This window comes from Anas acuta, chromosome 5, assembly GCF_963932015.1.
Source record: "Anas acuta chromosome 5, bAnaAcu1.1, whole genome shotgun sequence".
Taxonomy (NCBI): domain Eukaryota; kingdom Metazoa; phylum Chordata; class Aves; order Anseriformes; family Anatidae; genus Anas; species Anas acuta.
The window spans coordinates 47,176,079-47,202,604 of NC_088983.1; the positions used below are offsets into that span (position 1 = coordinate 47,176,079).

The 26,526-nt window shown below is 40.5% G+C and overlaps 1 protein-coding gene and 1 long non-coding RNA gene across 2 annotated transcripts; both read left to right on the top strand.

The window, feature by feature from the left end:
* Positions 1 to 186: 186 nt before the first annotated feature.
* LOC137857708 (uncharacterized) lies at positions 187 to 17,082 on the top strand. Its single transcript, XR_011097233.1, has 2 exons — positions 187 to 3,303; positions 12,552 to 17,082. It is a non-coding gene; the product is annotated as an uncharacterized lncRNA (long non-coding RNA).
* A 1,743-nt stretch (positions 17,083 to 18,825) lies between these two features.
* Positions 18,826 to 25,234, top strand: SMIM38 (small integral membrane protein 38). The gene is made up of 2 exons (XM_068684567.1): positions 18,826 to 19,793; positions 23,040 to 25,234. The coding sequence occupies exon 2, from the start codon at positions 23,593 to 23,595 to the stop codon at positions 23,722 to 23,724; it is 132 nt and encodes a 43-aa protein (XP_068540668.1). The 5' UTR covers positions 18,826 to 19,793; positions 23,040 to 23,592; the 3' UTR covers positions 23,725 to 25,234.
* Positions 25,235 to 26,526: the final 1,292 nt, after the last annotated feature.

Sequence of the window (26,526 nt, forward strand, 5' to 3'; positions counted from 1 at the left end):
TCATCCTCAGCATTAAGTGGGGAAAAATGAAAAAAAAAAAAAAAAAAAAAAAAAAAATATATATATATATATATATATATATATTTATATATAATATAAATATATATATATATATATACACAAAGATCTTATTTCAGATGAAAAGAGATGCAATTTTTGTGAAGTGAAGGTATGTCATAGTATTTAGCCCCTTGGTTTGCTAGTAAGAGATGATCACAACTTGTCACATCATGATAATGCAGGAGATGCTGTGGAGTCTCTGAATGCTGATTTGAATTAATTTCTGAAACCAAGATTTAATCATGAATGAGAGTTTTTCTGTGACAATCAAGCACTTAAAGTCAGCATCATGTTTGCATTAGTGCCTTATTTAAGCACTGGAGTTCGCAAGCTAAGATACAAAAATCAGAAGGAATTTAAAAAAACAGTTGATCTTAGTATTTTATTATCAGTCTTTTGATTTAGCAATGCTCGTTTCACTTTGAGTTTTTCAGTTCTGCATTGTTAGGATTACATATGCCATATGAGCATTTGTTTAAAGATCAATTTTTTTTATTGGGAGTAAAATAAAAACTGGAAATCTGTCTGTTATTCTAAGGCATTATAACAGCTTATTTGTACAAAGTCTAAATTTGGGGCCAAATTTGACTTGTGCTTTAAGGCAATAATAACCTCAGAACCCTGCTAATAAATGTTGGAGGTTTGTCAGCGCTCAAACGAGTTTGAAAATGTTTGGATTATTGGCCATACTTACTCTTTATGCTGGTGTGGTTCAGATTAGAATGTATGGGTCTGCACTGGAATTCCCTAAAAAGCTGAATGTTCATTACAAGGTGTGTAAAACAGCTATCCTTACTGTTTGTAGCCGTCCTTGCTTTCTTAACACTTTCATAAGCTATTAATCATTTATTAACCCTTTATAAACCATTTATAAATGTACCCTGAATAAAAAAGTGTGACCATTCAGTTTTTTCCTCGAGTTGAATATTAAAGGCAAGTCCAAGGTCAAGATGAGCATAGGGAGGCTTTAGGGAGCTGGTATAGTTTATATTTTGGTCAGTCAGCTGAGGAACCACGTGGAACTAAAATTAGTAAAGTGTGTGCAGCGAAGAAAGTTCACACGGTGTAATACGCTGTGGGCAGTATTAGCGTTGATTTACCCAATCTGTTAATGGTGTGGGCTGTCCAGACCTTTGGAACATTCCTTAGCTCCTTATTTAATGTAGGAGGAATCATTTCTGAAATTAGCATATAAATTGTCCAGAGTCAGCAGCCCTTTAAAACACTGTTCTACCCTTGTGTCATGGCATAATCGCTGTTCTAAAAATCCCCAGTCAGGCACGCTATTGTGAAGAAGCTCTCAGCTTTAGGTTGCATACTGAGAAAAGGGCATAAAGCTGAGAAAATTCATTAAGTTTAAAACGGGGGAAATGGTCAGAATTTGGTTTGGTAAGTTGTATTTATTTAGTGATGTTAATAAGAGAAAGTTTATTATGATAGGGAAACATCTGGCAGGGTCTATTCGTATCGAAGGCTTACACGTATGTAATTGAAACTGGAGGGTTTTCTCATTCTGACATTGCATTTGTTGTCTTCCCTTGGTCTTCCCATAATGTGTAAATACGCCGTGCCCTATGTTGTGTTCATTGAGGGCTCACCCCACCTGAGCCTTGCATGCGAACGAGTCCGATCCTGGTACTGAGCAGCAGGCTGCTGCAGGGAGGAGGTGCGAGGAACCTGTTGGAGGCAAAACCTCTTCCCCAGCTCCTGTTTTTGCTGGCTCTTCGAGGTGCTGTGCTTGTTCGCAGCTCAGTTGCCAAGAGTAACATGCAGCGCCCTGATCTTGCTTATCGTTTGCAGAGAAAGATAATGGAGCGCGTTTTCTGCTTGTGAATCGTGCAGGAATCAGGAACTCGCTTCTTAAAAAGAGCATATTTGTGTATGGAGGCAGAAAATAAATGAGGACACAGCGTGGTAGGTTCATTTGGCATGGATCTGAGATGACCACACTGAGCAGTGAAGCCAATAAAATCTTTGTACTACAAAATCATGTGTTCGGAACATGCCATGTACTTACAGAAAAACTATTCCAGGAATGTTGTTAGAGACTTTTATATGTTTATTTGGTACTTATTTTTCGTCTCCCTTGCTCCAAGAGCCAGGTGCTTTAATCACAACAAAATCAACTGCCCAGGTCACAGAGAAATAGGGCTGGGAAATAATGTAGTTCCAGAAGCTCTTAAAAATCGTCTAAAATAGCATTTTTTTTACATAACTAAGTAACAATTTTAAGTTGGGATATTTCCTTACTTCCTAAGGGTTAAATACTGAATTTGTTAGTGAAAATGCTTTATTGAAAAGCTTTTTCCATTCCAGAAAGGGTTGGCTTGTGGCCAGGAAAGTCTCCAACATACTGGATCTTTAATTGGTCCTGGTCTCCCAGTGTCTACCCCTATGTCACCCCAGTCTTCTGGGGATGGCAAGTGTTTCGGAAGAGGGGGGAAAGAGCTTTTATTGCAATAAATAGTGAAGGAGAAGTGTTGGAGAAAGAAAGAAAAATCCAAGGTCCCTTGAAACTAAGTAAGTTGCTTAACTGACGTTAAAGTAAGGTATGAGAAGAGTTTCTTTGTGAACTCTTTCTCCCATCTTCTATTCAGTACCTTTAAAATTCTTTTGTATATGGGCAGCCCCAGTGAACTTCTGGTTGCAAAGTCCTGTTTGAGCTTATATTACTTTATATATATGAGGATCTCGAAACTCTTAGGGGTGTGTTGTTTTTTTTTTTGTGTGTGTGATTTTTTCTCTATTTTTTTTAAAGGCTCACAACTCCGATGGCTAAACATAGGAGTGCTGATAGGTAGAGGATTACGTGCGGTGAGCAGGTGTTGTGTTCTGCCTTAGTGCTCTGCCTGGCACAGCGAGGCCTTGGCTGGGCTCTGTGGGCCACAAGCTCGACGCTAAACAAAAATCGCAATAGCAACGTGACAGTCTTCTCGCCAGAGCGAGCGATAGCAGTTATTTTGTGACTGTGAACTTAGCAACTGAAGAACTGCATTTATTTCGCAGGCTGCACAGAGTGTCTGATCCAAAGATAACCATGTGCAAAAGTGTCAGAATGTTCTGGATGAATCAGAGCAGGCTGGTGTTCATGCAAACGTGAGCTTGACTGCCGTGCCTTTGGACAGGCACAGATTTAGCGAGGTGCTATGAAAAGTCTCAACACGCCTCTCTGCACACCTACCACACCTCTGCCGGAGCACTCCTGGGCCTCGCTGGAGCACTGCATCTGCCAAATTTGTGATGGTAAGTTGGGATTTTGACACCAGCTTCTCGGGACCTGACTTGGGGTTATTTTCCTGACTGAGCTTGTGGCCCAAGTCAAACAAAACCCTATGACATGAAAAATGGCCGCCTTCACTACAGCAGTGCACCACGTTTCTGGGGCACAGAGTAAGGTTCAAACAGTCTGTGTGTCCTCAGGGACACGTTTATTTTATTTATTTATTTATTTTGACAAGTCCCCAGTGGAAAAGCATCTTTGAATTTTCTTATCCGTGGTCCTTTCTGACATTTTGTGGCTTGTGGTAAATGATGAATACTTTATTTTATTTTTTTTTTTATGTTTTTCTTTAAAAATATTTATGCTTCAGTGGCACTTTAAATGTTTGAAGGGGTCCCCCCCCCCCCCACTCCCTTATTACTCAATTTAATTGGAATTATGGTGCCCATCAGAAATATTACTCCAAGGTGACCTGGAAATAATCATTTCCTTTCATCTATACCAAACATTTGTAGATCATTAAAATGTCACAAATAAAAAAGTCTTATTCACAAAGAAATGGCTTTATATGAGCACAATAAAATATGAGATTTCATTATATACAAAAAGGCTATGTTTTGTATTCGTGGTTCACAGAGCAAACGTCCAACACATGTGGAATGCATGGCAGGATGTAGGACCCTCTAAGGGTTGTATACAGATATATGAAGGGAAGGGGGGGGGAGCACTTGTGGGTCTGAGGAAACGACCCCTTTCAGGAACAAATGGAGCATGTGCTCCGGGTCTCTGGGAGGATTTGTGCGGGGATCTTGCTTCCCATGTGTGCGCATTCCTCTGAATCAGACAGGTGTTAAAGTGAAATGGTGCCCAGAGGACGCAGCACCCTCCTATGCTATCAGCAGCCCAACCACATGACGGATCCGAGAGCAGCCAAGCACAACTGCTGAGGGGTTTGCCAAGGGGTTAGATGCTGAATGCTGAGAGGGAGGATCCTTGCCAGCTTGGCACCTTTAGGCCGTGTGGCTGCTCCTGGCGTGGAGTTGTCCTTGTAACGTGCTGGGGAGAACAGAACCTGAAACTCTGTCTTAACAGTTCCTTGTGAATGAAGATAACTTATTGTTGTGCATATAAAATATCAGTTACCTTGCGAGTGTGTTTGGGCGGCTGTGCGGCGTTGGCATCTGTCCATAGTCGCAGTGGTGAAATCGGAGGATCCCCTCCTGGCAGTCGAATTTGTTTGCCTCCCCCCTCCCCTCCCACATTGCACTGGAAATGAGTAAGAGAAACTGTTTGGAAACAATTGACATCTGGGGAAAGATGTTCATTGGCTTCTGGGGCTTGAATCAGCCCCTGAGCTGGTGCCTTAGGAGTGGATTTAACCAATGCTGTAATCTTTTGGCACCTGTTGCAGTTATTTTGGCAGTGGCATAGGACTGCTTTGATTGCACTGTGACCAGAGTAGTGAGCATATGTCTGATGCCCACCCCAGAAAGAGCAACTCAGTGCCCTTAATGCCTTTCCCATTGTTTTCCTTCCACTCCCTCTTATTCATCAAGCTGCTGTTAGTAATTATCATTACATGCAGACAAGCATCTATCAGCATCTCCAAAGCTAACAAATGAAGGACGAAGGAAGAGGAGAACAGGCATTAGGAGAGGTCTGTGTTGTTGTCAGAGTCCAGCTGCTTTTTGCATTTGATTTGGAATTGTTTATCTGGCCCTGAGTTTTAAGAAGTGTGGTAAACAAAGGACTCCAGGCAAAATGATACATGTCCTAGTGTCTGAGATGTAATCAGAAGAAGAGTATTTGGGTTTATAAATACGTTAAGCAAAATAACCAAATATGTATCTTCAAGAAGAGAATTCAGTGGACCCATTAAAGGAAGTCTCTGCCTACATGTCTCTGCACTGATTGTACATCTGTAAATGGCTGCCGTCCAGCAAAGCTCTTAAGTGCATGCTTAACTCTCAGCACGGCTTGGCTACAGCAGTGTTACTAACTTTGGCATGTGAGCCTTTATGCATTTGGGGCATTCACATGCCTAGTATTAAGCACATGTTTGTGTGCCCTTCTGGGTAACTAACTCTTCCTTGTGCCCCGCAGGCCTGCAGCCAGGAGTGAGTCCAGTTTCCACCTCTGTTTCCTGCTCCTGTAGAAAGTTTTGAGGAAGACAGTAGGGCCACGTCATCTACAGTTCTTAGAATTTTACCCTTCATGTGGACATAGCTGAAATACAGAGGTACAGACTCCTGAATAATGTCATGAATCCTACCAATACTGCATGTACTTTACCTTCTCAAGTGCCTTAGAATCAGTCCAGGGACTCTCAAGCATCTCTGGAACATAGTCTGAGATCTGCTAATCAAAATGTGCTGTTCCCTTTTCTGAAGGAGACTGTAAGCCTCTGCAGTCACCAGGGCTGTTCGTTAAGCTCTGATGGACTGACCCCATCCTTACACACTAAGTTATAGTGAGATTGTCCATTGAGGCCCCCATTGTCATAAATTAACGCATCTTAAATATATTAGCTGTACAGGCTGTGTAGAATTTAGCATTTTGTTGAAAAAGACTCCTCAGGTAACCCACGTGGCAGAGGCAGAAAGCATAGTGGCACACTCAGGTATCACGCACACAGTCCATATTGCTGCGCTGCAGTTGTGCGTGCTTGTACTGACGGATAGTCTGAGTGTTACAGGTGGTAAAATCTATCATTGCATTTGCTGCCTTGTGAAACGTCATTGAGAGCTGGGGTTATTAGATTTGCAAAGAAAGCTCTCAAATCCTTATGGCAGTTTCTGGAATTACAATTTAGCTTTGTTAATCTAGAAAGATGAGAGGAGCTCAGGCTTCCTGCCTTCCGACAGACTTCAAGTGAGAAAAATGTCAGCAAAGACAGCTCGCATGCTAAAGCTCTTAAATGATGAACAAGGAGAAATTAATTGAATATAACGTAGTAGTCACAGTTCATAGATCTCATTGGGTACTTTTTTTAAAAAAAAATAATACTTGGTTTAAAAAAAAATAAAAAGCAAAAAGAATAATTCCATCCGTAACAAACAACTGTATAAGTAAAGTCCAAGCAAGCTAACCCCAGCAAACTATTCTGGTGTGCACGGTTCAGAGTCCACTCAGATATTTTCTGGTCTCCCATCTGCACCAGAAAGTTGCTGGACAAGTAACTCGTTCTCTCCAGTAGTTTCTTGGTATGCCTGAGGTGAGGTTCCAAAAGAGAAATAGCTGGCAGGTTGCTGGGTTTTGTTTTATTTTTTATTTTTTACCTTCACCAAAGCCTGTTTGTATTGCAGACATCTCTGGTCTTTGGTACTTGTAGTCATTTATTTTAAGAAAGTTAATTTATTGGACTTCTTAAAAAACAAATCTAAATGAGAGAAAAATATCCTGTTGTGAGAAAGTTTCTTATCTGCTGCATTGAAATAATTGAAAATGGCTTTCTAAACAGTCCAGAGAAGTTCATTTAAGGGCTAAGACCCAAATGCAAGTTTGAGAAATACTTTAAAATATCGTTGTCCAGCTTTTTGCCCCTGGAGGAGGAAAACAGAAATCTAGAAAGCACCACATGTTACAGATGCTGTTCAAGATGCTTAACACATTACTTAAAGAAGCTCTGTAACCATCATGTTGTGAGTAATAAAAGAATGTGAATGGGATGGAAGAGGAACAATACAGGCTTACTGTAACCACATCTGTAGCCTTGCCATTCTCGCATGATGTAAAGAGGTCCACAGACTTCTGCCAGTTCCTGAGGTATTGCTGAACGTATCTCTGCAGTGCAAAGCAGCACCAGATTAGGGAGCCTCCAGGTTACCTCCGAGTGAGCTGGCACGTCTGTAGTAGACTACCCCACACGGATACTCGCTTCAGTGCCAGAAACAGTAAAGCTCTGTTACTGCCATACATAGTTAATTAGCTCGGGTGTCACACAGAGCAAACACAGCTATATTGCTTCTGGTTCTGCAGCTCAGTTAATTGACGCTGGCTTGGGGATCTTTGCCCCAATGTGCAGTGCAGACATACCCAGGAATGCGCTCCTATTGTTGATTGAATACTGTATTTTCTCATAAATGTGGCAGGAGTATAATTGCAGGGTGGAAAAAGAAGGGCAATATACATTCACTTCACTTTAGAAACTAAATTAAACCTTTGACTTAACTCACTTCTATACCAGCTCCCTGCAGGCATTTCTACAGGCTTCATTAGAGCCAACCTAGAGGCCATGGAAAAGGTCTTACAAAAGACTAGCCAGGAAGCCAGTCACAGCCCCAGATCCTGCTGCTACAGAGCACAATCTGCCTCTTGGCACCTCGGGCTTGCAGCTGCCAGGCACTCTCCTTATGTGGTCACTGGTGTTGGCTCCAAGGCTGGAGCAGATAGACGAGGAGGGCTGAGGGGGAACACATTCATCACTGCCAGCACAGAGCGGAGGCAGTGCCAAGTCACTATGTAACTAAGCACATGTGCCAATTTGCTCAGTAATTGGATTGCTATTTGAAAAATTAAAGTGGTGTCTAGAAAATTCTAACCTTTGCATTTATGAAGTACGAAGCTTGCGGCTGAGAGCCCGAACAGGAAGAATAAAGGTGATCAAACGTAGGTGTTTAGGAGAGCGAACGTAGGAAGTAATTTGATTAATTTCAGAAGTGTTGCCCCAGCCTCACAAGCAGACACTCTGTATGGAGAGACAAAGAGCAAGACACAGTGCAGTGGAAAGCTGCAACATTATGGACAAGCTGTAACCCATTGCTTACTAAGGAAAATTAGTGCAGACTTGTCAGCTGAAAGCAATTCATATAAAGAAAACATATAATTAGAGGGAAGGGCTTGATGTACTTGCTGTAATTTTTTCCCTAAAGAGGGAAAAAGACCCGACGACTGCTAATAGGCATTATAATATCTTTTTTTTTTTTTTTTTTTTTTTCTGAGCCTGGAAATTTGTTGCTTCTGTCTGCTATTGTATACATTACTCAGATGCGTTTGCTGAGCAAGTCCTATGTACTAATATTAAAAATGAATTACATTGAATTATCCAGCTACAGAGAAAACTTCTTATTAAAAGCACACCCGTGCCACAAAGCTTTCTGCTCCCCCTGAAATCAAATTCAGACCTTGCTTTGACTTCAGTAGAAGCCTAATTATGTCCCAAAATACAGTTACCTAAATAGTCCTTCAGGCGTTTCATTATTCTTTGCAGTTGAGCTCATTGACCTTCCTTATTCCGCTAAAAATGTTGAGCATATGGATACAATGGATTATAAATTTTTCCTAAGATAATATTTGTAGTTTAAAGTATAATCCAGTTGCTCGTAGACATATAAAAGTAGTGCCTGGGTTCTTCATCACTGTTAAGCGGAAACTCAAGCTGGAAGCCCTGTGTTTAAAATAATAAAAAGGAAAAATGTATGGACTCGTACTGAGGAAGAACTATTTGGAACCTCTGTGAAATGTCTGATTATTTCTCATGCACTCAGTCCTGGTAGAATGAGGTTAACACATGTCAAAGCAGAGGCTCGAGAATGGGTTACATTTCTGCCCCTAGATGGAGTATTCTGCACACTGGTATTTTGGATATTTTGGGAGAATGGAGCTGTGTGTTAGGAGCCTTGAAATGCCTCTTGTTCTGAATTCCCTTTACAGTGTATCAAGTGCTGCCCACTGGGACCAGAGTAACTGGGTCCCAGAGACCATTTAGAAGAGAAAAATCAAAATAGGGTTTGTTTGTATAATTGATCGGATACTATAAAGGGCTCTGCAGTTTCTTAGTGTCTCTTATTTGTTGGTTAGTAATAGATACGTACGTAAAAAAGCAAGAAGTCCATATTTTATAAAGTGCCACTAATTACTACGAAACATCTGATATTTGCAGCTTGCAGTGTTCGGTGTTTCTGTGACTTTCGTGGTATTCCCTTCCCTTAGTATACTGTGAGTACCATGGTAACGTTAACTGCTTGTAAAACATTTTAATAGTGACCACTGTAATATAGTGCTTGTGTGCAAACAGCATGCACCATTGCTTCGGAGGAGTTTGTAACATTTTGTTTTTGTCACAATCAGAGTAAAATGCTGCCAGATCTCAACAAGTGAATCCTAAACTTGCCAAATGGGGAGCCGCAAGTAAGTTCTCCTCTTCTGCAGCCTCTGTCTTTGATCATCTCTGGAGTTTCATTGATACATTCCTACCCAGCACTCAGGAGCTTAGTGAAGCATGGCTCCAGAAAGCTCCAAGTTGCTTGGGAAAAGCATTTGGCTGCAGACGCTGCATGTGGAGGGGGGAGGTGGGTGTCAGCTTCGAAGCCAGCTTTTGAGAAACCTAGATTGTTTTGTGCTGTGAGCGAGGATTCAGCTGTAGGCTCTTAGCTCAGGTATGTTCGCATGCGGGCTTCTGGTTCAGCCCGCTGTAACAGGAGGGACCAGCTGCAAAGTTTGTCCCTGGACTGGGAGCTGGATTCCTGCAGAATCCAGGATTTTGGTTTGGACCTTTTTAAATATGATGTAAATGCCAGCAGCTTCCTAACAACTGTTCCTGAAGCTCAGAGCAGAATTTAGAGCGGACCCTTGTGGGTTAGGGAATTGCACAAGATATCCCTTCTCAGAACAGAAAGGAAAAGCCCGACAAAACCTAAGCCATCTGACCAGAGTCCTGAGAAATGCTTTCCAGCTTTCAAAGAAAGAAAGGGTCTTAATTCAGATTTGCCGGAATCATCTAATTAGTCCCTTTAATGCCATGCACCTTATAGTCTGCGCCACCGGATTCGTCCTATAAATGAGACGATGGGCTAATTCATCTTGGCAGCAGTAAACAGACCTTGTGATTGTCCTCCTTACAAACACCGGCCTGATTTTAGGAAAATGCTTTGACCAAGCCTGTGTCCCTGCTCCCTCCCCCGCGCCCCCCCTTTTCCGAGTGCTGCCTGTGCTTCTTGCCCTCCTTCTTCCCCACCGACCCACCCCACCCCGTCTCACACACAGTGACATACCTCACACATTTGCCACTGCTAACAACAACCTGTCAACTCTTTCTTTGCACCGTGCTAGGCGCCCTTTGTTTCTGCAGCCCAGCAAGCCTTGCAGCTGTTGTCCGAGGCCTGCTCCGACAGCCTGTGATCAGTCAGCTGCAAAATCCTCCCTGAACAACTCGGTATTCACAGCTCTAATCGGGCCAGCGGACTGTTTCCTCCTCTCTCGCAGTAAATCTTTATCACTTGCGCTCTGCTCGTCAGTTAGTGGCGCCAGCTCTTTGGGCTGCTCTATCCCTTTCCCATACTCTGCTGCGCCGTGTGCTCTGAATGCTAACTCCAGCCTTGTTTAGACTCGGGGCTGCCTCGCTGCTGCGGTCCACATGTTGGGAAGGTCCAAATTCCTGCTCCCTCCCCATTTTTAAGCTGCACGGACACCAAGTTTATCTCTCTCCAATTGCAGAGATACTCAAAAACTCCCTCCGTCTGCCTACTTGGTGTTGTATCCATATAAGTTAATTATGTGATTATCTTTCTGTTTCTCCCCAGCAGTCTGTCATGCTTCTGTTTAATAGCTGCCTTTGGTAGGAAGGCGAGGGTGAGCTGCCTAGCCTAGGGAAGCTGGGGATGGCAAGGGAAGCCCTGGGGAAACTGGCACAAGCTTCAATTTGATCGCATGCCCAGGGCTATTAACCTTCCTCCTAATGGTTCCCCTACGGACGGAAACACATTTCCCTCCATCCTGTTCCTGACTTGGTGCCATCTCAGTCTTTTAAAAGATTTACGTCAAAGATGTTGAATTGTGAAGCAGATTTTCAGAGAAAGGATCAAAGTTTGCTTTCTTAGGATCCCGCTTGAGCCGAGGAGAGTCCACGAAGCTTTTCAGATGAGGTTTGTTTCAATCTGGAGTTGCTCAGGATTTACACTTGTGGAGCTGAAAGCACAACTTTATCTGTGCCTGTTGCAGCTCCTGCCACAGCACGAAAACTCCTCCTGCCTCCTTTGCAAAGCCTTGTGGGTTTTGCTTTCCTGTGTTGTGCCTGGGCCTGGGATTTTAGACAAGTAATTATTGCTCAGTTAAACAGCGACTTTTGCAAAGAAGTTCATCTAGCTTTCAAGTAGAGCTTGCTGGAGATTACTTTTAAAAACAAATTATCCAGCACAGTGAGGTTTTATACGTGTTTGTAAGGAACCTGGGAAGCTTTGCCTGAACACTGGTCTGACAACCAAAACCTGCTGTTTTTTAATCTTGTCTTTGATGCTGAATCCATTTCCAGCACTGGAAAATCCATTTCTCTTTCTGCTTAAACTTCCCACACCTTAAAGTCTTTATTTTCAGCCCTTCCAGGTGTGTGCGTGTGCATGCACAGGGGTGAAGATTAGCCAAATGTAGAAATATTCCTCTAAGAGTAAAACATGAACTGGCTTTAAAAATATGTTGTTGCTATTAATTTTATGAGGCAGCTGTAAAATAGATGCTGCTTGGAAAATCTGGGTTCACTTCCACTCAGACTCTCTACTCATCAGTATAGTGGAAGGTAGATTTGCTTGATCAAAGAAAAACTCATCTGTATAGGATTTTAGTGTGTGTGTGTGTGTGTGTTGATGATCAGTTTGAGCTTGTAAATAGATGCACAGGGTAAACTTGATGGCAATGACAGTCACTCTGACGTGCAGAGGAACACTGCAATGAGGTGGTATTAAGCAGCTATGTCCAGCAATACGCAGGTAACGTGGGGCACTGCTGAGTCACTGACCTCCAAGTTTGAGGCTGACAGCCTCACTCACGTCTGTCTCCTGCCGATCCGTGGCAGCCTCCAGTCGTGTGCACTTTCTGGCCCTTGTGGTTGTGTTCTGTTGATGCGCACTCTTTAAACTGCTCCCATATACATCTCCAGATGGGATGTTTTGCTGCTGTGTAACCAGACCTATAAACACATTTTAGGCTTATTTTAGGGAAATAGCTCAGATCTTTCTGGAATTTGCTACAGAAACGTTTGTCGGTCTCTGTGTGTTCTTCAGCGAAATTGAACATCCGTAAACAGGATTTGAATATTTTTTTTCTGTAGGCTGTCTGCAAGGGGAAAAAAAGTCCACAAGAAAATAGGCTGGTTGAACCTTTTGTTGTGGGAAGCTTTACTGTTGAAAGTGCTCCTATGGTCAGAGTCAGTTTGTGGGATATCAGATAAAGAAGATACAATAACATCTTGACAAGGCCCAGGCAAGCATCTTAGATAACCCTTTCCCTTCCTCTAATTTTTCTCATCTTGCTCTTCTTTGTTCCTTTCTTCACGTCCCAGGGTTTTACCTCTCATCCTTTGGTGACCCCAGCTGTCTCCAAGGTCCTGGAGACTCCTGTGAGACCGGTGCCCTGGCTGAGTTTCGTGGTTTGGCTCACATGGCTCTTGGCACAAGTGATGACGTGAGACCTCCTGTGCAGTCAGCCACCCCTGCTTCATCTGTACTTGAAAGTCTCATCTGTCCTGTGAGCCTTAATGGAGTTTCTTTGCTTACAGTTTTAATAACTGCACCGTTTGGAGGAAATACAGGTTGTGTACCCTGACACCTACCAGCTAAAAGTGTAATAGCAAGTTTAGCCCCAGCACACCTTATTTTTGTCAAATAGTCTGCAGTAGGCTGGACGCAGTTATTTTTTGATGTGAATATCTTCTATTTACTGAAGCAGTTCAGCTTCACCATACTTGGAAGAAAACTTGTCCAGTTCCACGGCATGAAAAGCAGTTTATTTTGAAGTGTTTCTCAAGCACTTGATGTCCTTCAATGTCCTTTAAAAATCAATATGTTGTACATCATATTTTTCTTTGAGTAAAATCATGGTAGCTCAGGATTTATCCATAACACTGATACAGGAGAAGGAAATATTTTGTCTTCTGAATTACAAAGGAAGGAAGGTGCTTCTGTCACTTCAAAGAGTCTGAAATGAAAGCAAATAGAACAAGAAGACTTTCTCAAAACCAAGCATCCAATCTCAGCTCCCTGCTTCAAGAGGCAAGCACAGCCTTTGTGTTGACCCAGAGCTGCAGTGCAGGCTTAGTATTTTTTTTCTGTTAATGGTTACTGCTAGAAGAGTACTTGTTTGTGGCGGTAGGGTGAGCAGAGTTTGAGAACAGCTGATCCGTTCCTTGTTCCAAATTGGAAAAGGACTTGCCTTGCTTTTTCTAATGTATGTGTGTATCTGAATCCATATATAGGAGCAGGATGTTCTATTGCTCTGTTATTAAGGAGCAATGTCAACATTTCTCTAGCTCTTTCTGCATCTGCCTTAAGCAAATTTCAGACACCAGCAACATTCTATTAGATTTTTTTTTTCCCGAGCTGCTGATAATATGCTTACGCTGTAATTCCATTTTAAAATAGTCTTTTAGTCTAGGAATTTCCTCGTCTGATTTGCCTCAGACTTTCCAGAAAAATTCTACTTTGGCATAAAGTTTGCACCTGTGAAAGTTCAAGGAAATCGGGTTAGCTTTTGCTAAATGAGGAAGGGATTCTGCCAAAATTGGGTTTACAATGAAAGGCTAGTTTAAATATGGGCAGACTAGTCTCTTTGTAATTATTAGGTAATATTAATGTATAATCAGTCCCATAAAGAAAAAAAGAAATCTAAATGGACTTTATATTGCTTATAAAAATGCATTTTTGTTTCTTCTTTGGCTAGTCAGGGGAGAATGTTCGCTATTAACCCATCTTGTTTAATTTTGTGAGCCGCCACTCGTGTGCAAATTTCCTGTACATCTTGAACAAAAACATGTAAAAGATGAACAAAGAACGAGGGGGGAAATTATAAATGGATCCATGTGACTGCCTCTTCTCCAGACATTTTTTTTCCCTCACTTAGGAAGTTTAGAGGGAACGCAGGACCATGCAGTGTGTGTTAAAGCTGATGGAATATCTTTCTCCCTCAGGGTATTTCTTTAATCAATGTTTCTTTATACCATTAGGTCATCTCTTCTTTCTTTCTTTATTTATTTTCTGAAGAATCCTTGTTTTGTATGTTTTCATGCATCCTGACATTTATTCTCAGAATTATGGCCTGATCACTTCCTGTCCTTTTCCTCAAAATTTCTCTCATTTTATCTATTTTAAGTGCTGAAGCACAAAGATAACCCCATCATAGTTCTCTCATTTTCCCCAGCGGCTCCCCCCCTTGCCTCCCCGCAATGAAAAATGAAAGGTCTCATGGTCTTACAGATTTTCTTTATGCTTATTTTGGCCTATTTGCAACCCAAATACATCATCATGCTATAAGACGGCTCTCTAAGGCTCTTGGATCAATTAAAGGTAGCCCTATTCATTGCCAGTACAAACCTTTGCCTATTAACTCTTTCAAAGGGCATTTGTCATCGCAAAAAGCTGTGAATGCTGTCTGGGTTCATTGATTAAAAAAAGGTATTGTTTTAAGGCTGCTGAATATCTTAATTAGTTGTAATCAGAGGGTAGCTTGTGTCTGTAAAGTGATACAGTTACCTTTCACCTACTTGCTTTATTCTGTGTGTTTTTAAAAGAAAAATATCTCAAATGTAATTTAAGCAGAATGTTTTGAGGGTACAAGAGGAGTGCACTTGCTGATCAAAGTATAATTTATGACGTTATTTTATAAAGCCAAATATTTAATGTGCTAACTCAGAATACTTCTCATTGGCTCACAACCAGCCTTGAGAGGGTAAGTGGAGCAGCGCTGCTCATTGCCAGCTATCATCCTCCTTTCTTCGCTCACAAATCCAATGTCTGTATTCTGGAAAAGTAGAAATCCACCTCAATTCTGTAAGCACTCGCACGTGTGCTTCGCTAGAGCACATGAATAGTCTGCTAGTACAGAATATGTGCTGCGCTGTTTGCCAGACCAAGGTAGAACTGGGTAACTCTTCTTTTTCAGATCAATAGTTCATTTGCCACAAGTTTGTGCTGTCAAACTTGCTGCAGCTATTTGTGAATTTGTACCAAAACTGTGAAATTGTTTAAGCTGGGAAGACGTCTTTTCTGCTGGCCCTTGAATCAAAACAGTGGTTAATAATAATCTGTTTCTTATTCAAAGAGACCCCTCTGAAAATTAAAATCTACGTTTTTCCTTGGGCCTCATGAAAAATTATGGTTGCACTCGATTCTCTTTTGGTTTATTTTTCTGAGAAAATAGTTTGCATTTCCCCTAAAATATTTCACTCAAATCAAGTGGTTATTTATGTGCCTCTAATGGAGGCATTGGGGTGTAAACGGATCCCTTGCAGTCATGTGTCTCAACGATGCATCAGTAGCTTGCATAATCTAACCCTCACCCTCTGGAGATGCATTTCTAGAGATGATGATTTAGGGATATATGCTTTTCTTTCCATATTTGAGTAAATATCTTAGACCAAAAAAAAAAAAGAAAACAGAAAATCTTAAGTTAAATTGCGGTTGGTAGAAATGCTTGCTTTTGCTCTTGGAGGCTGGATAGAATAACAGAAGTAAATGACATTTTATTTGTTTCGTCTTTGGAAGGGGAGGAGGGCACAAATGGTGTCTTAATGGGGAGACCCCCTTATCTGGGAGAAAACATCTTTAGAAAGTAGCTCACACACTGACCAGGTGCATTTTGTTGCTGATGCAGTTTGGTGAGCTGGAAAGCAGGGCAGTGCCATGTGTAGGAGCCACCAGAAACGTGAATCCTTAGCACCTGCCATCAACTTGTGGATTGCTTGATGAATTTTATTATGAGAAATCCATGCATGCTCGCACAGGGATTCTCAAGGTAACGTGGCAGACTTATGTAGATGCTAACAGTACTGTATCCACTTTCTTATTTTTCAGTGGATAAGTATGCTAAATAACACTTTCCTCACAGGAAAGTTTTGCTATAGATGCTTGGATTCATATTGTGAGCACCTTATCTCCTTTTAATTTTTGTAACAAAAATTCTTCAAAAAGACTAGTTCTGTCTTCAGTCGACTGTAATCATCCCTGTTTCATAGATGGGGAAAAACAGCCTGATAAAGATTAAAATCCTAATTCAAGAAAATGCAAAAACTTTTGGACGCCTTTTAATGTTCCTGTGATTTTGGAGTAAGCTGTTCTGAAAAGTTTCTGTGGGATGTTGTCAGAGGCAAAAATAGAATATGCATTTGAGTTGCAGACAGTGCCTCAGTCCCAGTATTCCTTGCTGCAATATGTGGACTTCAGAATTTTTCTTTAGTCTTAATGATAAATGTGAGGCATGGCATGGTTGTACAGCAGAGGGATTTATTTTAGTATTTGGTTATTGAATTCAGTGATTTATCTCCACACCAAAATTAATTTTAGTGTTGTAGTATATCAGTGTAGGTCTAACCTTTTCCTTCAGCTTTGTACATTTTCACTGCATCGCGTAGTGCATCTTCTTTGGTCAGATGCCTTAGCAATAAATTTGAAGAAATAAAATCGCGCATTTCTACTGTAACTGTGGTGTGCATATGAATTCCGATATAATGGCATTGTGTGTCTTGCTCTATACAACATTTTTAGTTTTTTTGTAAAAGTAGGAGATGATTTATGAAGTGTGACTCATTTTTCCTTCTCCACACTGTTCCAGTGGAAGAGCTCAGACTGCGATGAGAAAAACTAGTACAAGTTATTAAGAATTCTGATAAAGTAGGCTGAATAAATTTGTTTTCTTTGTGAGCCTTAATCCTGTGTTGTATTGGCTTCTTGGACATGGCTAATTTATTTGGAATTCCATTCTGTTCCCGACAGCATTCCTGATTAGCAGTTTGATCACCCGGAGCAAAGTTACATACCAGCTTTCAACTCTTGTAATCTAGCAGTGTAATTTTTTCAAATGGACTCTTTTCTTTCCTCCTTTGCCCTAGCTCCCCTTCTTTTTGTGTGCAAAGAGACTTTAAAAATAAGCAGGATAACCTGTTAGTAGACTGAAAGATTTGTTCAAAACACAATGCAGTTTGCTGAATGCCCAACTTCTGTCAGACCACAAAGCATCAGATGCAAAGTTCAGACTAGAATATAGAAAATTCCAAAATCACGGTCAGATCACTGTGTGTTTATTGTGAGTTTAGTGTTTTGTAGCTATCAAAATGCAATTTAAGAAAGCAAACGATTAGGGAGAAAAAGCTAACGCATAAAGCCTGAGCCATGCAATCTCACGCCATTTTTTGATTTATTGTGACAATGGTAGGTCTGATAATTCACTATTGCACACGGGGCTTTAAATAAACATAGAAAATTTTTATTGAAGTTAAGCGTGTGTTTAATAAGGACCTTGTTGAATGAAGTCATATTTTTGATTGTGTCTTCAAAGTTTCCATGACTCCATTATTTTCCAAATAAAGCTTTGTAAGAAATATTTCAACTATACCTTTCACGTAATGTACTTGTTTTTAAGTAAAAGACTAAGGTTAGGAGCTGTGTCAGCCCAGCACGTGAAATGTTTGCCTTCTATCACTTGTAAAGGATAGCAATTATTTTCAGTATTTGCTTTTTATGAGTAGCGCAGTTCTTTCCATGATCTGTAGTTTGTCAAAGCGCATTCTGTCTGTGGTAAATTTTAGAAACTTTACTTATCTATTTAGTGAAGTTTGTCACATGCTAGACCTCGTATGGAAATTGCAGCTATATCGTTGTTCACTTCTGTCAATGTTGACTTAAGCTTTCAAAACAAATGATGACCGAGAAACCCAAATTTAATTGTAAATCAGAGACAGATTTTGATCTGATCTCTTCTTGGTAGAGCATGGGAGAAGCATCCTCACTGTGAAACTAGAGGAAACATGGCTTAATCTGCTGAAGACATGTAGTTACAGATGAAAGGGAACTGTCTTTCCCATCCTGTGAAGTTTCTTAAGGTCCCAGTATGGTTTTGTGCACAGTGAGAAGAAAGTGAGGTTTGTAAGTCATGAGAAACTTGGGAATAGCTTGAAGATAGGTGGCCATGGCACTCGTCAGGAGACTCAGCCTGTGGTTTTATGTATGAGTGTTTTGACTGTCTAATACTTAGAAGAGCTTGATCTTCTTGTTCTGGTCTTAAATTTTACGGATCCAAAAAACAGCTTCTGACAAATATATCATCAGACCTGGAGTCTGTTTCGCCAGATTTTCTGCTTTTGAAAAAACAGCATTTGAAATGAAACACTGGTTAGTCAAAAATAATACAAAATAATAAATTAAAAATAAAATTCTCTACTAGATTGGCATGTAATACCATGAATTCAGTGGGAAAAAAAATCCACCAATGGAAGAAAAGCTCTGAGAAAGGATGCTTTAGGACTAAATCCATTTTGTACAATTTAATTCAGTGATAATTCCTTAATTTCACCAGCAGAAGTCCAGAGGGTCTTTCCAAGAAATAAAATTACACAACTCAGTGTGAAGACTTAGCAAGCTGTGTAGGGCCTCTGGCAACTGAAGAAGAAAATGGGTGTGATAATTGCTGATAACAAATTATTTTCATGTTCATAATACATGCAAGGCTTTTTTTTTTCCTGTGAGTGGCTATAAATATATTTTTTTTTTGCATTTTTATTCTTGTTTGTTGTGCGATAGTTGTCTTGGATGTTACTAATATTTTAATTCAGTGATGTGATTAAATACCGTGGCATGTACACGATCTACTTGGCTACTTCTGTTCTGATCGTGCTTCTGGAAAGAAAAGTCTGTAAGCTGAAGGGCAATAATTTGTCTGCTACTGAGTGTTGCAGTGTGCAGCAGCATGTGGAGGAGATGATGCACTCACAGCTCCTGAACTGCGAAGGTCTCATTGAATCTTTTTTAAAACACATGTCTCTCTAGGTAATCACTTTTAAGTCAGATTTATGAGTTTAGTTTCATTTCCTTCTAATCATTTCCAAACACTTTCCTTCATTTTCATTATTTTTCCTACACTGTGCTTTTTTCCTTTTTTTTCTTTTTTTTTTTTTTTTTTTTTTCCACTTGTAGCTGTGAGGCCTTGAGGATGTGGTTGAGTTTGAGTTTTACAAACACTCAAGTTCTTGACAGAAGATATAGGTAGTAAATGAAGTATCTTATTTCTGTCCTTGATCATGGAAAGGGGCATATCGAACTGACTGTGGTGGGAGGAGTATGTTTGCTAGGGACTTTCCAGTAGAAAACCAGTGGGGCAGGTGTCTGGGCTTTTCTTTGACTCAATGCAACATTGAATGGTCTTGAAATGTGCTTATTATCACAAGTTATTTGAAGTAGGAATTGACTTTGAATGTTAGGTTTTGTCCTCTAAAGCTATGAATACCTTGATCTGGCTCTTTTTAAGTGGTGTTTTATTTTCCATGTGATGTAAAATGCTTGTTCAGGAGATTTCATGTGTGCAAACTGGAGCAAGGTGCCTTTTTCACTCTGATAACTGTAGCAGGCACATGACCGAGAGATAAGTGCTGGTTCTGAATTTCTTTTCTTTATTTTTTTCTTTTTTTTTTTTCTGTGTTCGTTGTTTTTTTTTCTTTTTAGCAATGAACTGGGAATTTCTTGTTAGCCGTGCTGACACCTGCAACTCTTTGCCATTTTTCTTTATAGATATACTGACTTTTGAATATGTGGTAACTACAGTAAGTGAAATATCCTTTTAATTCCTTTATATTTTGAGATATATTTCAAATTGCTAACAGTGGATGTTTATATGATTATTGTCGTGCTGATTTATTGCTTGTAATTTTACTGGATATTTTAACATTTTAGGAATGTAACGGTATTTTAGGAGATAGACTGCTTTATAATTGGAATTGGAAAATTGGATATGAAATCTGTTGGATTACATTTTAAAAGACTATATTCTTTGCCTTTTCTTTTTTTGGCTATTACCCTTCAGAGTACCAGGGCAATTAATTACATGATGATAATTTAATAGCAAAATGCAGAATTTGTCTTGGAAATAGTTTCAAATTAGAGGATTTTCATAAATATTTATAGGAGAAGAAGGTAATAACGTTGATTATGTGATGAAAACATATGTTAGTGAGAAAATACCACCCATCAGGAATACTCTTCTATCATGCCGTTATTCTGTAGAGAGGCGATTAGTTGAAAAACGATTTTAGCAAAATAAACTGTGAGCAGAGAGGATGCTTTTACATGTGATACAGCATATGTTCTTTGAAAAGGCAAATCAGTCAAAACAATGCCAGGCATTGGGAACTTACGTTATCTGAAAATATATATTCGGAAAAATTCAAGCAATAATGATTTATATATAGGTTTTACATAGCGCTTTTCCCAAGTGAGACTCAGAATACTTTGCAAAGGAGAGGAGAACAGTGATTCATATTAAACTTCATTTTCTACAGTCACAGAGTGTTTTCCTTTGGCATGCAGAATTGTCCTGCTTATGCTGTACATTAATTTTCTGTGCAAGGAAATCTGTCCTAAGGAGTGAAATATAAGCAGAAAAATACTTTCCTTCTGTCTTCAGCAACTGATGGTTCCTTTGTGTGAATAAATGCAGTACCTGCAGAGAGTGCCAAGCTGACAGCCGTGGCATGTGGAGCCAAAGACCTGCAGCAGCAGCAGGGGAAGCTTACCCAGCTCTGTGTCAGCCTGTCCTGAGGAGAGCCCCGTGCCAGGCGCCAGGGTTGTGTGGTTTCCCTTCCGGCTTTGACACCTCTCAGGGAATGCCGGAGATGGCATAGCTGAGAACCACTTGTGAGCCCGGGGTGGAGGCACCTGTTCGCTTGGAATGAACCACCAATTTGTTCTTCGCGTGCCCTTAAATAACCACTGGGCTTCTCGCCACTAGCAGATTGAACTGGAGCTGCTGATGGCCAGGGAATATGATGTGCTGTATGTCACAGCAGTCATGCTAGCTAATACTGAGCTCACTAAAATCTGCTGGTGGTTTTCAACAAACCTGTTAGAGTCCAGAGAGCAGGATGGCATTAGGGTAAAGGTGATGATTGTCACGGAAGAAGCGCTTTTAGGAAGAGCAAAGGCATCCATCCAGAGGATACAGAAGAACTGTACTTTCTGAATTAAGGCAGGTATCATCATCTCCACCAATAAATTACTTATGGCTATAAAGTGAGCCAGTTGCCCAAGGGAGCATGTAATGCAGAGCCACTGGCTGTGGGCTTACGTTGGTTGTATTGTACTAGATAGAGCCACCGATCGGTTTTTCAAACTGTTTTTCCCACTTAAATCCCTTTTCAGATGAAACAAAGATTTTATTTCTCATCATCTTTGTGGATGTGGGTCTCTTAAAAACAAACAAACAGGTTAGAGAAACACCTGTCAGGAATGGCATAGTTGATCTTGCTTTAGGACAAGCTTATAGAACTCGTGGGTCCCTTTCTTCCCTTTTTTCCTCCTATAGCTGGAGGTGACCCAACTTATTTGTATGAGTGTATATAAATGTACGTATATATATTTGTATTTTCCACCATGCTGCATTCTTTCAGCAAAATCTTAACTAGTTGGAGCGAGTAGTCCCTTTAAACTCTGCATCTTTTGAAGTCTGTAGGTATAGAAAGACACTCATTGTTCAGTGCACCTCCACAAAGAATCCCTCTTAATCCCGACTGTGTGTATTCATCCCTTGGTTGAGCCTTCCTATACAGGGGAATTTGAGTTGATTCACATTCCTTCATAAATGCACGTAGGGTAATACATCAGACTTTTTTCTTTTAAGCAATCTGATCAGTTCTGACACTTTCCAAGTCCATTAAAAACTCCCCATAGTAGTTAAGAGTACCCATTAGTGTGAACAAACTCCTGAAACCCCTTAAAGTATTTGCTTTGCCATGCCATTTAACTATTTACAAAGCCTGGAGCTTTGCTCCTGATACACAGTTAATAAAAGGGAATAGACTAAATTTTTTCCTTGTAGTGCAAATGTATCTGTGTTGTCCTTGTAGAAGACAATGTGTCGGATCTCCTGAGGCTACCCCAATCAGGGCAATTTTGACCAGAAAATGGTAATGTAAGAGAGTATTGACAACTGATATTTGGTATGCAGTTTGGTTTAACGCAGAGTTTTGAAATTCAGGGAAGCAGTCCTGACACTGTGCTATTGCTTGAACCTCCTCCAAGTCATTTCTCTTACTGTTAATCCTTCATGTTGTTACCTTCCCAACTCCACTTGTCCAGTTCCAGTTGCTGAGATCCAGGCCCAGACAAGGTATTAAACATCTGTGTAAGTTCCTTGTTCCCCTCCTGAGCTGCATCCTAGAGTTTGTGCTTGTTCTAATGCGGACTTGGCATCAAAGGAGACCTCAAGGTATTACCGTACCTATTCCCTGATTTTACAAGAAAACAAATGTAGATTTCACAGAGCTTTAAGTCTCAGAATCAGGCTTTAAGTTCTTTTAGATGGAAAGTATGGTTTCTGGGCAAAGCAGTTTGCTAGTTGAGCAAGTTCAAAAAGATCTTAGCAGTTCTAGTAATCACTCATTTCATCAATCCTCTATATTTAAAGTGAGCTAAACCAAGTTCTTTCCTATAATGTCTACTTCAAATAATGCTGCTTTACATTTGGAGAGCCAAATAAGGAAATAGGACATAATCTTCCAGGAGTTTCTTTCCCTTTTAGTTCGTCTAACTCAGAGACTTGCTGTAACAAGAGCCCTTCTTTCTATGAAACCTGTTTAACATATTCAGCTAAACAAACTATCTCCTAAAGAAAGCATGAGCATTTTTTGTGTGTGCCTTGCTCTAGCGTTGGCTTTTGAGGACATTTCAGCGTTTGTCGATGCACTAATTGAGTGATGCATTTTGGACAGCTTCTGTGTTCTGATTTGTTTTGTTGTGCTTTTTTTTTTTTTTTTTCTTCCCTCCCTCCCTTCTTCCCCTTTTAATTTGTCTAGGAGAAAAAAAGCCCCTCCAGTGTTGTTTCCTGCAAAGACCATTCTTAAGAGCTCGTTGGACAGCGCAGGGCTCTTGAAGTGATAGCTAATTGGTGAAAGAAAGGCCCCGATTGTCTTGAGGGAGCTGGAAAGTGCTGCGTGTGCTGCTGAAAGGGACTAGGGAGAAGGTGCCTGGTTTCGCTGAGCAGCTGCTGCTGGAGATGTTTGGAGATTACATCAGCATTGGAAAAAAGGGGCAAAAAAAAAGTCCAACTTCACAGAGACGGAGTTTATGGAGTTTTTTTCCCCTTCCAAAGGTCTTCTGACAATACTGTCATTGTCAATATAAGAGTTGTTAATTCTTTATGAATAGCACATGGGGCCTCTTGACTAAATAGTACGTTACATGTCCCAAATCTGTCAGCTGGGCTCTTCTCTCACATGCTAGTGAGATCACTTTGATTGGAATGTTACAGGAATTGCGGGGCCGGCCACAGAACTGAATACTGCATTATATAATTAGATCTCCCCAAGTATTTTTTTTTTCACATTACCTCATTATTCTAGCTTAAATATGGAATCAGTCCTTTTGATGATTTTGCTGATTGTGATTATATTCATACGATTCGTTTTATGGTCCTGCCTTAGTGCTTATATAGATTACAAACTGTCCCGAAGGTTTCCTGACAAGAGAAAAGAGGACTAGGATACTTCAAAAGGCTTGTTCGGATTTGAACTGGCAATGGGGACAACTGGACGAGGTAAATGGAGCTAGAGCAGATTTTACTTCGGGTTCTGATGAGAGAGAAATGACCTGCTGAGATTGCAACTGAGTGAAGAGTCTTCAGAAGGCCTCATGCTGACAGAGAGGGGGGGAAATCCAACAACTGATTGAATCAAACGACTTCCTATCAGACTAGGGCAAGAATTTGTTGTTGGGAACAGACTTGTGGACTTTTGCCAATGAAATGATCTGGACAAGCTGGATGGAATCCTATTGTTGGGCAGTCCAAGACTGCCAGTGGCCCCGTCTTGATACATGAAATGCGATGGCTCATTGCCTGCTGGACAAACTGCTGATCTGCACGTTAAGATGTCAGCTGCACAGCCTGCCTGGATGCAACAACTGACTGTGCCTGAACGAACATGAAGATTACTGGCCCAGTTTAGGATCCGTGTCTAAGGAAGCAGATTTACAGAGTGCATTTTTACATGATTGACTGTCTTGTTGCTAAATTTTTCTTGTGGTTCATCCCGGTCAGTTGGATCAGAAACTGAGTGTTTTTAACTGGCTATAACCTGATGATTATCCCCATTTCTTATCAAGTGATATATCCGAATAATCACGCACTGCACACCACTGGAATACTCTGCTCCATGAAAAACAGATCTGCGCATCTGAGTTTGTCTGACAGACTAGCTGTGCTTCAGCAGCGCCAGGTGGGGGGACATGCAGCAACACTCAGAGTCCTTGCAAAGTAATTTCATTTCTAGGCTTTCATAAGGAGCTACTGGGACACGGGAAGATTTGACGACTTGCCCAAGGCAATAGTGACTTAGGATTCTTTGGTGGTTAATGCATCTTGCAAAATGGGACAGGGGAGTCCAAGTGAATTGTTTGCCTTCAGATGGCTGTTATACTAAGTCAAACATCCAAAGAACCTTGCAACAACAGAATTTAACACCTGCTTTTAAGAACTTGGTTTTCCTACAGCAAAAGTAGGAAAATTGTACTGCCTTGCCTGAGAAATGAATTGAAATGCAATGTCCTTGGCCCAGTCAACTTTAAAAAGGTTTCTCTGGGTTGATGATTTTTATGTCATTTGAAAGTAAAGGCTCCCACGTGATAAACTTACTTCAGCGTCTCTGGGTAGCTTATGTGATGATATCAGACTTCAGCCTAGGTAAAAACCCGAAGCATTCCTCTAAAGAGTTTCTGGCCCATTCATGAGTTACACACTCCCACAGGCTTGTCTCTTTTTAGCAACTGTTAATCAGCCCTTATCACTTTGTTGTTTGAAGCCTCCTAAAATTCAGACATGAGAGGTGGTATGTGTTTATGCTGTGGAGCAGGGTAAATGTCAGGTCAATTGATTGCAGCTTCAGGTTTTATTTATGGTGGATGAGCAACCTACAAGACAGCCCGCGATGTCTGAAGATGCATGCCATTGCCTTGGAATCTAGCTAGTTAATAAATTATGTCTAGATGTAACTAATCCCCTTGTCTGTTTTTGTGGATCCTAATTTTAATGATGATTGTCTCATATTTGTTTTTGTGTTCCCCAGCACCAGCAGACCACAAAGGGAAAGTGAAATGTTGTCTATCTGATGTGCAGACATACCTTTGATAATAAGTAACTGGAAAAATAGGCACAGTGATCCATTTTTCTTCTGTCAATTAAACGCAGCTATTCTTAGCTGTTGTATGCATCATTGTGAAGAAAATGAAACTTGTAGATAAATTGATATGATAGTGCCTTTAAGGAACAAGTTTCCTAATCCTTTTTTTTTTTTTTTATTTAAACTATACTTGACAGTGTTGTATATTAATCATTTTAAAATGTGAATATAAAGAGAAATGCTACAGATGGAGCTGTGAGTTAATGTCCTTAATGTTTGGTGATGTTTGGAACTGACACTGGTATGGAATTCATGTCTTTGATTCCTTTATTTCTGCAGAGCAGCATCTTGAATTTTCCATGTAAATCAGAGATCACAGTCTTATTATGGATCATCCTCTTATGCAGGCCACATTTTCATTGATCTCTGTGGCACAGTTGGAAGAGCTGGCAGGATGGAATAATCAGAATGGTTTAATGCCTGAGTTGTCATAACCATCCCCTTTAATGGTTTGGGGGGTGGGGTGCAGAAAAGAGGGCTGATACTGGGTGATCTTGCTGATTAATAGTTATAAAGAATGGGGTATATCTATCCTGCCAGATATGGGGAATATGGGGAACAGCCTGTCAGTGGGCTGCTTCTGTTTGAGTTTGTCTGTTTGTTCAATTTGGACCTTCTGAGTTGCACAAATTTCATCCTGATTATAAGAATGTTATGGCCAACGTCTGTCAATACTAGATTTGCATCCTGTACAGGTAAAACTGGCTGGAACCCTCAAGAGTTTTAGAATGTGAAGGCTTTGAGGCACATATGATTAATAAAAAATGAATATCTTTATCTAAATGAATCCTTTAGACGATTTGAATACCTTTCATAAAAGGTCTTGTTACCTCTTAAACTCCATATGCATTCAAAGCAATTTTAATAACTTTGTGTTTAATTTCTGCTGGGGATTCATGTTGTTCTTATTCAGTGCTGCAGGGCGTTTTCAAAATGGAAGGCCATCCTGTTTGTGCTGTTACCACAAAATCAGGGCTATTGCTCTTTTAAGTGTGCAAAGCGTAATGGAAAGGAGGATCTTCCTCTTTATTCCCGTAGACATTTTCCCTTTCACTTTTCGTGGAGACAAACAAAATCTAGGCCCATGTCAGCTGTGCAGTGACATGGA

Coding starts and splice junctions, on each gene's coding strand:
- SMIM38 (XM_068684567.1), top strand. CDS start 23,593: ATGGAATCAGTCCTTTTGATGATTTTGCTGATTGTGATTATATTCATA.